Source organism: Protobothrops mucrosquamatus, unplaced genomic scaffold (genome assembly GCF_001527695.2).
Source record: "Protobothrops mucrosquamatus isolate PMUCROS unplaced genomic scaffold, P.Mucros_1.0 scaffold_73, whole genome shotgun sequence".
NCBI lineage: Eukaryota > Metazoa > Chordata > Lepidosauria > Squamata > Viperidae > Protobothrops > Protobothrops mucrosquamatus.
This window is the reverse complement of record NW_015386149.1, coordinates 75463-88426: the sequence shown is the minus strand read 5'-3', so window position 1 is coordinate 88426 and position 12964 is coordinate 75463. Positions and strand designations below refer to the sequence as shown.

Genomic DNA, 12964 nt, shown 5'->3' with positions numbered 1-12964 from the left:
AAAATTAATAAAAAAATGCATAAAATCACAGAGAAAGAGCACATACAGTAGTTCCACATAACCATCAAATTAAGGTATAAACAGCATTGTTTTGATAACTCCCTGCTTCCTTGGCAAAAAAACCCAACAAAAATATTTTTGAATGAATTCAATAAGAAGGCCTTTTTGTGCAAAGTGATTTTGCACTTAATACACAAAATAAGATACCGGAGGCACTCTCATCATTCTACTAATGGTAGGCTTGTCCCCCCCCCCCCCATCCCATGTGGTGATGGCTCTTTTGATATGTTTTGTGGCATGAGGCCAGTTTTAAAATTAATTGTCCATTTTATGGAAAATTATGAGAAAACTGCCCAAACGTCCCCCTGAATGCCCAGCATGAATTAATGTAAATACATTCTTTACAATGCATTTGCTCTTATGTGTGTTAATGTGTTCCTGTGCATCATGACTGCTACATTTATTGTATATTGCAGCATCTATCTACACTGAACGATTTATGGGTCTTCCAACCAAATCTGACAATCTTGAGCATTACAAAGTAAGAACTGCATAAACCTTCCTCTATTTTAATTATACTCTTACAGTTTAATTTCAGCTTTCCTTTTCCTGCCTTTTATTCCTTGGCTCAATGTGTAGGATGCCCTCTTCCTGTCTCTGCCGGTTCTTCCATCTGACATTGTCTTAAATTGATATTTGAGGGTAATTGGGAGGCCTTGTCTACCATATTTGGATGGGGGGGGGGTTGACAGAGGGTAACACTTAGTTTTACAAAGGAAATTAAAGGTCTCCTTTTAAACCAAAAAAGCCATGCCTTCATAACATAGCCTTCATCTCATCTCCAAACTATTCCCGAGACAGCTTAAAATGCCTTGAGCAGTTCCAGTGTTCCAACAGCAATAAGCCACAACAATAAGCCATTGTTGCAAGCTAACACACTTCACTAATTCTGTTGGTTGGTATTATAGTCAGGTATGGCCAACCACTGGGTGGGTGCTAAATCGCTCCCTGGGGTCCTCAGGCACTGTCTTTGGGCAGGAAGGAATCCAGGGAAGAAAACTTGACTCTCCTGCTATACCCCACTAGCAGTTGGCTTAGAGTAGAGGTCCCCAACCTTTTGGGCACCAGGGACTGGTTCCGTGGAGAGAGGTTTTTTCATGGACCAGGGGGGGCGTGGTTTTGTGTGCTGCCTGCATCAGGCGGATGGGGCTTTGCTTGTTTGTGCGAACCAATTGCTGGCATGCCGTGGACTGGTACTGGCCAAGGAACGGGGGTTGGGGACCCCTGGCTTAGAGACCTAGGCTGGTCTGAAGGCAGCTGACCAGAAGGAAGTGACAGAGAGAGAGAGAGAGAGAGAGAGAGAGAGAGAGAGAGAGAGAGAGAGAGAGAGAGAGAGAGAGAGAGAGAGAGAGAGAGATGCCTCTGCTGCTTCAAAACCCAGCAATTACTGAGTTTCTCCATAGTTCTTCAGTCTGCTTTTTTAAAAAAAGTTTAATGCTGTTCCATAATAGCATTAAACATGTATCCAAAAGAAGCCTGACTATCAGATGCTAGTTGGAATCAGATAATTCCTTAAACAAAACTCACAAAGCCTGAGATTTAAGGTTAGCAGAAAGTAGAGAAAAACTTTTTGCTGACTGATAGGTTATTGTCATAAGAACATAGGGCAACTGATAATGAAGGTACCTATCATTTTTGCATTTTGCAACTCCGTAATTGTTAATTATTTTCCTTTTCAGAATTCAACAGTGATGGCAAGGGCTCAGAATTTCCATAATGTGGATTACCTTCTCATCCATGGAACGGCAGATGGTGAGGTCTTTGAAAAACTGGTACCAATCCTGAGAGAGAACCACTTTGTTAAAGAAACATTAAGCATTTCTCTGTTCCTGTGAGCAGGGTCAATACATTTAAGACATATTTTCATTTTCTGTCTGGCACATTGAGCACTGCTGACTCATTGTTGATCGTCCCTGCTATATAGCTTGTTAAGTCATGACATGAGTCTAATGTTCTACTCTTGCGTGCTTTCTGATATTTGTCAGACTGGTGGGATTTTTGTTTTTAATCAGCCACATTCACTTTCTTAATTTCTTTTCTTCCTTGCTTAATATTTCAGATAATGTACATTTTCAAAACTCGGCACAGATCTCCAAAGCCTTAGTCAATGCACAAGTGGATTTTCAAGCAATGGTAGGTATGATCAAGTCATTCAAGCATTAATGGGTCATGCTAATAATTTGGGATAGTTGTTGAGTGTTAGATTAGGAATGGGGGGTCCTCAGTTTTTAATCCACCCTCAATCACAGATGCTCTAATTTTGGTCAAGTTTTTCTCATCCTGTTCAGCCTACTTTACAGAGTTGGTCGTTTGAGGGGAAAATGGGAGGATTGATTGATTTTGATTACATACCATCAAGTCAGTGTCTACTCTTAATGACCACATAGACCAGCAGTTCTCAACCTGTGGGTCGCGACCCTTTTGGGGGTCGAACAACGCTTTCACAGGGGTCACCTAAAACCATCGAAAAACACATATTTCCGATGGTCTTAGGAACCGAGAAACTGCTCCTCTATCCGGCCGCCGCCGCCACCCTCCTTCTCCTCCTCTGCTGGCTCCTCCTCCTCCAGGGCGCCCTTCTCTGACAATGCCTGCTCCTGCCGCTGCAGCGCCATTGCACGCACCCCCGATGCCGCCCTGGGTTGGCTTAGCTGTGTGGGTAGCCGGGCCGAGCCGAGCCGGGTCTGGGCTGCTGCTGGCACTGCCGTTGGGCTGTTCCGCCGCTGCCGCCGCTGCTAGCTGAGCTGAGCTACAGCGCCGAGCCGGTCCCCACACCTCCTGGTTGCCCAGCCGTGCTCCGCTCCCGGCCGCCCTTTGTGCTGCACCAGAGCCTCTCCCGCGCCGCCCGGCCCGCCTCGCTCGCTGTCGGAGGCCGCCTCGGCCCTCCAGCGCCCGGCACAGCCCTGGGGCTGGCGGGCAGGAGCAGCTTCTTCCTGGCTCGCCGGGCTCCGGGCCTCGGAAGCGGCCAGGCGGCGGGGAAGAGGGTGAGGTGGCGGTGATACCCACATGTGCGTTGGAGGCCAGCCGGCCAGGCCGGGAGGGGAGAAGCGGCGCCTTCCGAGCAGGAGCTGGCGCTCTGGCCATGCCCCTCTCGCATGCGACGAGTTGGGGAAGTGTTTGGTGGTGAAGGTCTGCGTGGCATGGAAAGGGGCTCCCACGACCCTGCTGCTGCGATGGTGCTTGGGAGGCTGGAGGGGCAGGCAGGTCCTGGAGGGGCGGCTGGGAGAGGGCAAGAGGTGCCGGGATGAGGATGGAGGGCTCCAGGTTGGTAGGTGCGAGAGGGCGGCCAGCGGCTCCGAGGCGTGCGGATCCTCCGCGTGGCTTCCGAGGCCCCGGAGGTAACGCCGCTTGGCTCTCTGCCAGGCTCTTCTCCAGAGCCTCCCCCCCTCTCCGGGCAATTGTGCAGAGCTGCTTGTGTGTCCTTGGCAGCGCCTGCGGGCAAGGCTGTGTGCCCAAGTCGAAATGCCGTGCTTTTCCTACCGCTTCTTCTCCCGTTGGTCAAAGAGGCAGATGCGATTTTGCTTTCCCTGGTTCTTTTCATCTGCGCTGGAAAGGACAATTTGGGCTATTTTATTACTGGTACCTGTTGCTTGTTTTATTATTTGTTGCCTTTGCTGAACCAGGGAAAATGCAAATGTCTGCTAACTTATTTCCCAATAAGAGAGGAGGCAAGACAGGAAACAATGGATGGAAACTAATCAAGGAGGGAAGCAACCTAGAACTAAGGAGAAATTTCCCAAAAGTAAGACCAATTAACCAGTAGAACAGCTTGCCTTCAGAAGTTGTGGGTGCTTCATCACTGGAAGTTTTAAAGAAGTGATTGGACAACCATTTGTCTGAAATGGTATAGGTCTCCTGCTTGAGCAAGGGGCTGGACTAGAAGACCTCCAGGGTCCCTTCCAACTCTGTTATTCTGTATTCTGTATAAAAGGGAGGTGTGCCCTAGTTACCAAAATTGTTGTAAACTTTGGGTGGTTAGGAGGTTACCTCTGATAGGAAACCAGCATGTTTAGGCTACTTGTCAAAGCACAAATAGAAGAAAAAATTTTGGGATGTAAATGGGGGCTGATTTCGCAATTTTGAAGACCTCATTTCAAGACAAAGCCTAATGCTGATCCCAGCTGATTGGCTTCTTCTGCTTGGATGTTTGCCATTGTAACCCTGCTGTTGCCCCTTCAGGACCTAAATGGCTTTTGTTATGAATGAATCACACAACTTTTGACTTTTGTTCTTGGAACAAAAATCAAACATGATAGAACAGCAGGGTCTTGCCATGCAACCTTAGAGGGTGAGCGCATAAGATGAGATGCAGAGACTAAAATCCCATTTTCTCTCTCTCACCCCATCTTATAAAGTTTTTACTTTATATGTTTGTTTGAATTCTGCTTAAGAAGTTAAGATAATGTTTCTCTTCTTCCTTTTCAGTGGTACACAGACCAAAACCATGCAATTCCAGGCCTTTCTTTAAAGCATCTCTACATTCATATGACACATTTCCTGAAACAGTGTTTTTCTCTGCCTTAAGGAACCCTCTCTTCTGTCTTGATTCCAAGACAAAGCAATGTTAATTGCGCAAACTATGAACATTCCAAGAGTAGGATAAAAATGGAATTAAAGAGGTGTCGATGACTCTTACTGACCCTTGGGAAAAAATTGCTTGGGAATTTTTGTTAGCTAGGAAACAAATGAATAAAAATAAAAGTGTGAAATTAAAGGCTGCATGTTTTGCTTATTTCCTCCCTATAATGTTAGTATCACATGTCAAATATAGGCATTCATTTTGAATTAAGAATATAAAAAATTCTGGAAAGAAAAAAAAGCACTCTTGGATACACTCTTGTATCTGGGTGATTATTCAATCCAGCAAATGGAAAAAATGTTTCAGAAGGATCAGAGACAAGTTCACTGCAAATGAAAGTCAACAAAATTGCTGTTTAACACTTGGCTGCAGCTATTTCAAATTGCCAGTGGAGAACCACACCTCAACTGAGCAAAATGATTCATTTTGAAGATGGGCTCCAGCATGGGTCTGAAAGCTTCATAATCTCTGCTCCCAGTGATCGACCCAAATTCGATTTTGCATCATTATATATTTGCCTTCATTTGTGATTCTTTTCAGTTAAAAGTGAAAATTGTGTTTTGATATTGGTCAAGGCAAGTTTGGCTTTAGCATTTGGCGATCCACCTTAAGATTTAAACCTCAGGTAGAGTACTTGTAGGCATTATTATTATTATTATTATTATTATTATTATTATTATTATTATTATTATTATTATTATTATTATTATTATTATTATTATTATCACAACAATGTGAAATCACAGCCACCAATCTTTAGCTGGCGTTGGCCTAAGTTCTTCCCAAGAACTTAGAATATGGTAATGTATTGACATAGCATACATCATCCAAGTAATTGATGATGTAATTGACAGATGGAAATTTTGTCAGTGCATAGATTTTCTAAGTGCCATCTAAGATTATTTTTGGGTGTGGCACAGTTGGACCACCATGGCTGGTTTATGCCCTAATCTTTCAACTTCAATTTTCAAATCATGTTTTTTGTGATCTTCTCCAATTCTTTATCTTAGACTATTCCCTAGTAATGCCGTATCAATTATCCACACTTTTCTTTTTAATCACAATTAAATCTGGTGTGTTAGGAGCCAAATCTTTATCAGTTTGCGTTTGTATATTTTAACATGCTCATTTTAACTATTTTTCTCAACTCTGTATTCCCACCAATTTTTCATTACTGATACATGATCATTTTTACAGATGTTCCAGTGAATCCTTTTTGTGAATGTGTATGTTATTTTTTATTTTTATTTATTTATATACCACATTTTATTACTTTTATAAATGACTCAAAGCACCAGTTTATGCAATTTTCTTGTATCTTCTTTTTTTGTTGTAATAGTTTTATTAAAAGTTTAGAAACAAAAATAAAAGGCAATACAAAAAAGGGAAAAAGGAGTGCAAGAAAGCAAAAACAAAAGTAAAAATAGCCCCCTTCAGAAAGTAAACAATTTCATAATCTCTTCACCTCCTCTTAATTAACAAATATAAAAGTATTCATCCTATAATTCATCTTTTAACAATAGGCAAATTAAATAAGTAACATCTTCCCCTTATCCAATTATCAACAAAAAGACCAAGCAGAGCACTAAAATATTAACACTAATTAGCATATATAAAACTCTGCATTCCACATCTCAAGTCTTAGCTGTAAGCAAAACTCCATTTAAAAGGCATAAAATAGTCCCTGATATCCTTGGTTAATGCCCTTAAAGTTTAACATGGCAAAAAGAGACAGTTTCTCCTTTTAAAAAGACAAGCTCCAATACGCACTGTTTTTTTCCCATTCCAAATCTTAGCAAATCCAAAGGAAATCACCCATATCCAACCAATGCCCTATCCCATTCAAATAAATATTCCATATCTCAACTTTAAACAAATCCACATTTCCCAAATATATCCAACATGCTAGGGATGGCCCTGTATCTAGGTCACCTCAGCTCTAGTCTAACTTTTTGAACACTGTCATATTGAACCAAAGGACTAAAGGTCCAAATAAATTTGAGATAAGATTTTGGAATTAATTATGAAGAATCCTTCCCATGGGAAAACCCCATTATCCTGATGTAAACAAAATACTAGAATTTTAAATAATAAAGAGAGAGATAATTTCTCCTTTAAAAAGACAGATTCCCCAAACTTCCTTACTTTAAGTAAAAAGGCAGTTGGATACAATACCAGTATAACTTGATTCCCAACCACAACTGAGGCCAGGATTTTTGTTGTTAAGCAAGGCAGTTGTTAAGTGAGTCACACTCAATTTCATAATCTTTTTTGTTAAGGGAATCACTTGCAGTTGTTAATAATATGGTTGTCAAGCTAATCTGGATTCCTCCATTGACTTTCCTTGTCGGAAGACAACTGGGAAGGCCACAAATTGTGATCACATGACCCCCATTTGCAACATCACAAATAACGTGCCAAATGTCAACCACTTGAATTTTGATCCCATGACCATGGGGATGCTGTGACGGTTGTAAGTGCGACTACCAGTTGTAAGTCACTTTTTCCAGTGCTGTTGTAGCTTTGAACGGTCACAAAATTAATGGTTGTAAGTTGAGGATTACCCATAGTTTAAAAATAGGATACACAGGATAACTATAGGGAGAAAAGCTTAAACACCGTATTGAATGTCAACAAATCCAGCATATCACATTTTTACAATCAAGTTAATAGTAAATCCAAAAAGAACCACCCAAAATAACAACATATCCCCTTTTAACCTGGTCTATTAAACTGGCTTTGTATTACCATTTTTTACCTGCAAATATGCATTTATCCTTTAAAAATTATTTCAAAGCGTTAATATTCCAATATTTTCCCAACTCTTAATCCATTCAAAACTTTCCACAGCCAAAACCTTGTCTAACTTTTTGCAGTTGATTTTAAATGTTTAAAAATTATAAAAAATAGCTCTTCATTTTCTTATATCAAGGACTGAAGGTACTCCCTTGATGATTACAATCTTGTCACTTTGAAGTCATCTAACTTCTTTGAAGCAATTAATAGGAAATATCCAAAAGTCGTTAGCAAGGGAAGTATAGCAACATGGGGTCTTTCGAAAAGATTCTGTTTGCCTTTGTAGCAATTATAGTGAATTTCATGCCCTCTTTCGGAGTTTTGACTTCCCGGGAAAGAGCTTTTCATCTGACCAAGTTTGCTTAAAGTTGTTGGGTATACGGAATAAATTTAATTCCAATCAAGGCTGATAAGATTCTCTTGATCCACTGAACAGACGAGTGGTAAAAGAGGTTGTGGGCTGCTCTTCTGACACACATTAATTTTATTAGACTTCGTTTTCACTTTGTTTTTTTTATCAAGATGTTTTAACTGGTTCATTAGGAATGACTTTATGGTATTCTTTTATTGTAAACTGTCATATTGTTGACAAGTCTCCCGGATGGGTAGTATACAAATTTTTGTATAAATGAATAAATGCTTGTAGAGAAAGCACTAAGGAATTGTACAAAGGAGACAATATACAGTACATATAATGTGGAAGCCTTGTAATATACAATGCAATAGATTAAAGCCTCTAGCAAAAGCTGCTTTTGTTGCAAGATTATAAACAAGGTAGACACTGGATAAGGCCATAGACTTGCAAGCAGGGATCCATAAGAATTGCCAACTTCCAAATTCCTTTAAAAGCAACAGGGGTTGTGGGGTTTAGTGGAGAATTCCAGTTCCTATCTATTCTGGCCAGCATAGTTATTGATTTGGAATGATGAGAGTAAAGTCCATCAATATCTGGATGTTTAGGAACCTGATGCTTGTTTTATACCATATAGTTGTGTTTCCTAGAATAAGAAGTGTGGTGGAGTGTTTAAGATGCTAGATTAAGAATGGGGAGTTCCAAATTCTAGTGTCCCTTTGGGCACAGAAACCAGGTGGGCCAGGTTGGTGCTAGCCCAAACACTTCTTTAGTGTAAATTAGGGGGGGGGAATGCCCCTTCCTCTTGTATTCTTTTAAGTTAATTTACTATTTATTTCTCAGCAATAGCAATTATAATAAACCAGCACCAGCAATCAAAACCCAAATGAGCATAGATCAATGGTGGCGAACCTATGGCACGGGTGCCAGAGGTGGCACTCGGAGCCCTCTCTGTGGGCACACGTGCTGTTGCCCCAGCCTTGCCTCCCCCCATGACCCCCTGCTCACCAGCAGCCCCCCTGGAGGAGAGTCGCCCCCGAGTGTGGCCCACGTGGAGCAGCACAGCCAAGGACATGGCAGCCAGGCAGCGTAGACAAGACTCTGCCCTCATGCCCCATCGCGCACAGTTGATGCTGCGGGGGACGGTCAGAGGGCGTGGCAGCCATGGCGCTGCTGGGCTGCCTGGGCGATCTGCAGCGGGCCCTGGAGGCGGTGAGTGGCCCTGCGGGCAGGCGGGGTGGAGGCAGAGCAGGGGGTGGAGCGGGGACGGGGCCAGTTTTTGGGCACTCAGTCTCTAAAAGGTTCGCCATCACTGGGATAGATTAACATCAAGATTAATATCAGACCAACCATCAAGAAGTAAACAAGTGTCATACCTCCATCCCAGCCTGAATCCAAGGAGGACATGGAGCTGGAGCAGGACCCTGTTGAGGCCCAGGAGGAGGAGGAGGAGCAAGGCCCCCCACCTGATCCTAGAGCAAGGAGAGCAGAGAGGAGGAGAGAACAAAGTAGGCAGGCTCAATTGCTTGGGAGGAGAGCGGCCCGCTCCACTCCACAAGGCACACCTGGGATTAAGATTTAAGGAGACACTGTGGGGTGGGGCATTTGCCGGGAACAAACGTAGTATCTTGGGACAGTTGTGAATTGTGCTCTTGTCTTTGTTTAACCTGGACATCTTGACTACCGGACCGGCTGGCTTCCTGCTTTATGACCGCAGACTGCATTTCTGAGTCTCTCCTTGCAGACTGCAGGCAAGCTGAGATTTAAAAGGACTCATTAAGTTTCTGTTTTGTTTTCTTGTTATCTGTCTGGCCTTGAGGACATTGTATACTTCTCCGGCTGTATTGAAATTGCCTTCAGCCAGAGGCAGCTGAAAGGAACGTGTGTGTGTGCTTTGGTTGAAGGCTTGCCAGCATATGTGGGAGCTTTTGGGGAACATTGGCAGTTAAGGACTGTTTCTCTTGCCAGCCAACTGCTTTGCCTCTGTGCGGGGCCCTGGGTCATCACAACAAGCTTCAGTCAAGGAACTGCCAAACAAGCAATAAATAGCCCATCCAAAGAACCACCAAAACCACTCCGACCAACAACAGTCACATGGCAAGCCAGTAGAATATAAAATGAGAGCAAACCCCACTCCCTACCAGCACTGATGATGTTACTAGTTTGGTAATGAAATGTCTGCAAGAAAACAACCAAGCACAAAGAGCACCAAGGACCCCTCAGTTACAATAAAATCATTCTGTATGTGTGATAAATCAAATTATTGAGCATAAAATAATAGAACATTTGTATTCCTAACCAATAATTATGGATACAAAGTCATAATATTTGACTTGGGCCAGTCACTGGCTCTTAGTCCTAATTAGCATTTGAGAAGCTATCTGAAAAAGAAAAACCACGGTTGTATTTTGAGCAATGTTGCTATGAGAATTAGGCAAGCTCAGTGCAGAGCTAAGCAGAGAACGAAGCAGGGCAAGCCCTAAGAACAATAAGTTTTCTATAGGAATAACAAAGCAATCCTGGCTTTTTGCATTGTAATATTGAAATTGGGCATCTCTCTTTTGCAAACTAAAGGCAGCAGCAAGCAAAAGAACACTGCTCAAATTTCAGCGTTGCTTTTTTTTTTTTAAGGTAGAGTGGCATGCTTTCTGCATTCTGTTGTCCAAGGCCTTAATATACAGTATATACAGGTAGTCCCTGACTTATGACCACAACTGAGCCTGAAATTTCTGTTGCTAAGTGAGACAGTTGTTAAGTGAGGTTTGCCCCACTGTACAACCTTCTTTGCCACAGTTGTTAAGTGAATCACTGCAGCTGTTAAACTGTTAAATTTAACAGTTGTTAAATCGTTACGTGAATCTGGCTTCCCCATTGACTTTGCCTGTGAGGAGGTCGCAAAAGGGGATCGTGTGACCCTGGGACACTGCAATTGTCATAAATATGAGTCAGTTGCCAAGTGTGTGAATTTTGATCACGTGACCGCGGGGATCCTGCAATGGTCGCAAGTGTGAAAAGCAGTCATAAGTCACTTTTTTCAGGGCTGTTGTAACGGATGGTCACTAAATGAACTGTTGTAAGTCAAGGACTTTGTGTACGGTATATGCACCATTTCTGCAAACTTTCTTCCTCGTAGTCACACTGGTAATTTAAGGGAAGATCACATTTCTAGCACAATTATTTCAGTGGTGGGATTCAGCCGGTTCGCATTGGTTCGGTAGAACCAGTAGCTAGGTTTTGCTGCATTTGGAGAACCAGCCGGCCTCCAGAAGTCCAGTCTAGGCCTGGGAGGCCTGGAGGAGGCCTCCCAGGCCTAGAACAGCCCGCCGGAAGTGTGTGGATGCCACTTCCAGAAGTACATTCTAGGCCTCGGAGGCCCAGGCCTGCATTGAATAAGAGAACCGGTTATTCGGGTATTTGAATTCCACCACTGAATTATTTGCAATGGTTCCATGTAGGTTGGAACCTCCCTAGCAGATCTGTAGCTCTTATGAAAGCGATTGGTGGAGAACCAGGCTCCTTGTCTCAGAAACTACACTGAAAGCATAGAGATTGTTACTTCTCTTCTCTCACTAGTGCCCTTCCTATTTTGAACTGAACATGTGAAAGTGATGCCTGAAGCAAGCTATAGTACTCCTCTTCCCAGTGGAACTAAAAAAAAATCAACTTTGTAGCACCCAACAAAACCATGACATAAACGATTAAAAGCTGAGGTTCACACACAGACACAACTGTTCCAATACCGACTGCAAATAATCATCCTCAGCCAGACAAGTGGGGACTGACTTCATGTATTTTCATCAACAGACACACAAATTGCATCTATATTACAATTGTATCTCTGTTTTTTCTCCCCAGAGCCAAACAAGTTGCAATTACAGTGTGCAGATGTTTAGTGTGTTTTGCAGAACTGGTTTAATAACTTGTTAAGCTGAATGATTCCTATTGTGTTGTAATGGCATCATAAATTACTTCCAATGAGAAATGTCATAATCTCAAACTACATTCAGAAGTGCTTTGCAGTAAAAAAAATAAATCCTCTCCTTTTCTTGCATGAACTGAAGGAGGATAAACTTACTTCAGAACTGAATCTGTATATTTCATACCACACTGAGCAACTGGTATTTACACAATATCTAAGTAGGCTTCTTACCTACAGTTTTTTTTTTTTTCTTATGGGTTGTACATGTGTTTCGGCTATAAACCCAAAGGATAAAGCACATTAGTACCTTGTTAATATTGCCTATGTCTTATAATAATAATAATAATAATAATAATAATAATAATAATAATAATAATAATAATAATAATAATAATAATAATAATAATAATAATAATAATAATAATAATAATAATAATAATAATAATAATAATAAAGTTGGAAGGGACCTTGGAGGTCATCGAGTCCAACCCCCTGCTCAGGCAGGAACCCTACACCTTTTCAAACAAATGGCTGTCCAGTCTTTAAAATTGTAGCTCTACATTTTTATCTTATACCATATTGTATAGCATTCAGCAGGAATGGCGTGAGATATATTTGTGTGTACATTTTCTTAGCTGTGTCTTGCCAATGAAAGGCCTCTTTCAATAGTTCCTACCAGCATCTCTGTTCATGGAAATGCTAAAATGACTGATAAGACTGCATGCCCTACGCCCTCTGCTGTCTAACACCAGAGTCCTATCTTCGTTGACAAATGCACAAAAAGGAAAGAAGGTCTGAAAAGTTGCTGCAAAAATACACTTGTTTCTAGTCTTAAAAGTTATACAGTGATACTGCCATGGCAACTTTTTTTAAAAATGAAAATTAGGCAGTAAACTATCTTAAACTTGATCTTCTTTCTGGCTGGCTGTTCATGGAACTTTCCTCCGTTGTACCTAACGGTGGGCCAATATCATTCTCCTGTGTTATCCCTGAGATGTTGGCTTAACTCATCCTCGTCATAAGTAAGACTGATAGCATTAAGCTGTCTTTATGTATCGGTATTTATTTATTTATTTATTTATTTATTAATTACATTTATATCCCGCCCTTCTCCTTACGGACTCAGGGCGGCTAACAATCAGATAAAAAACACACACATTATACACCTATTAAAATTGATTAAAAAGAAATATTTAAACTCGTCAAATTTAAAAATAAATAAAACCCCTTTAAAATCCCTTAGGCCAGTCCCGCAAGC

At 41.7% G+C, this 12964-nt stretch overlaps 1 protein-coding gene across 1 annotated transcript in view; it reads left to right on the top strand.

The window, feature by feature from the left end:
* The window catches only part of FAP (fibroblast activation protein alpha), a 79007-nt gene extending 74224 nt beyond the window's left edge, over positions 1-4783 (top strand). Inside the window, exons 23-26 of the mRNA XM_015813745.1 lie at positions 477-541; positions 1740-1812; positions 2120-2193; positions 4486-4783. Coding sequence (XP_015669231.1) covers positions 477-541; positions 1740-1812; positions 2120-2193; positions 4486-4584 — 311 coding nt within the window. The 3' untranslated portion in view covers positions 4585-4783. The remainder of the gene's footprint in view (positions 1-476; positions 542-1739; positions 1813-2119; positions 2194-4485) is intronic.
* Positions 4784-12964: the final 8181 nt, after the last annotated feature.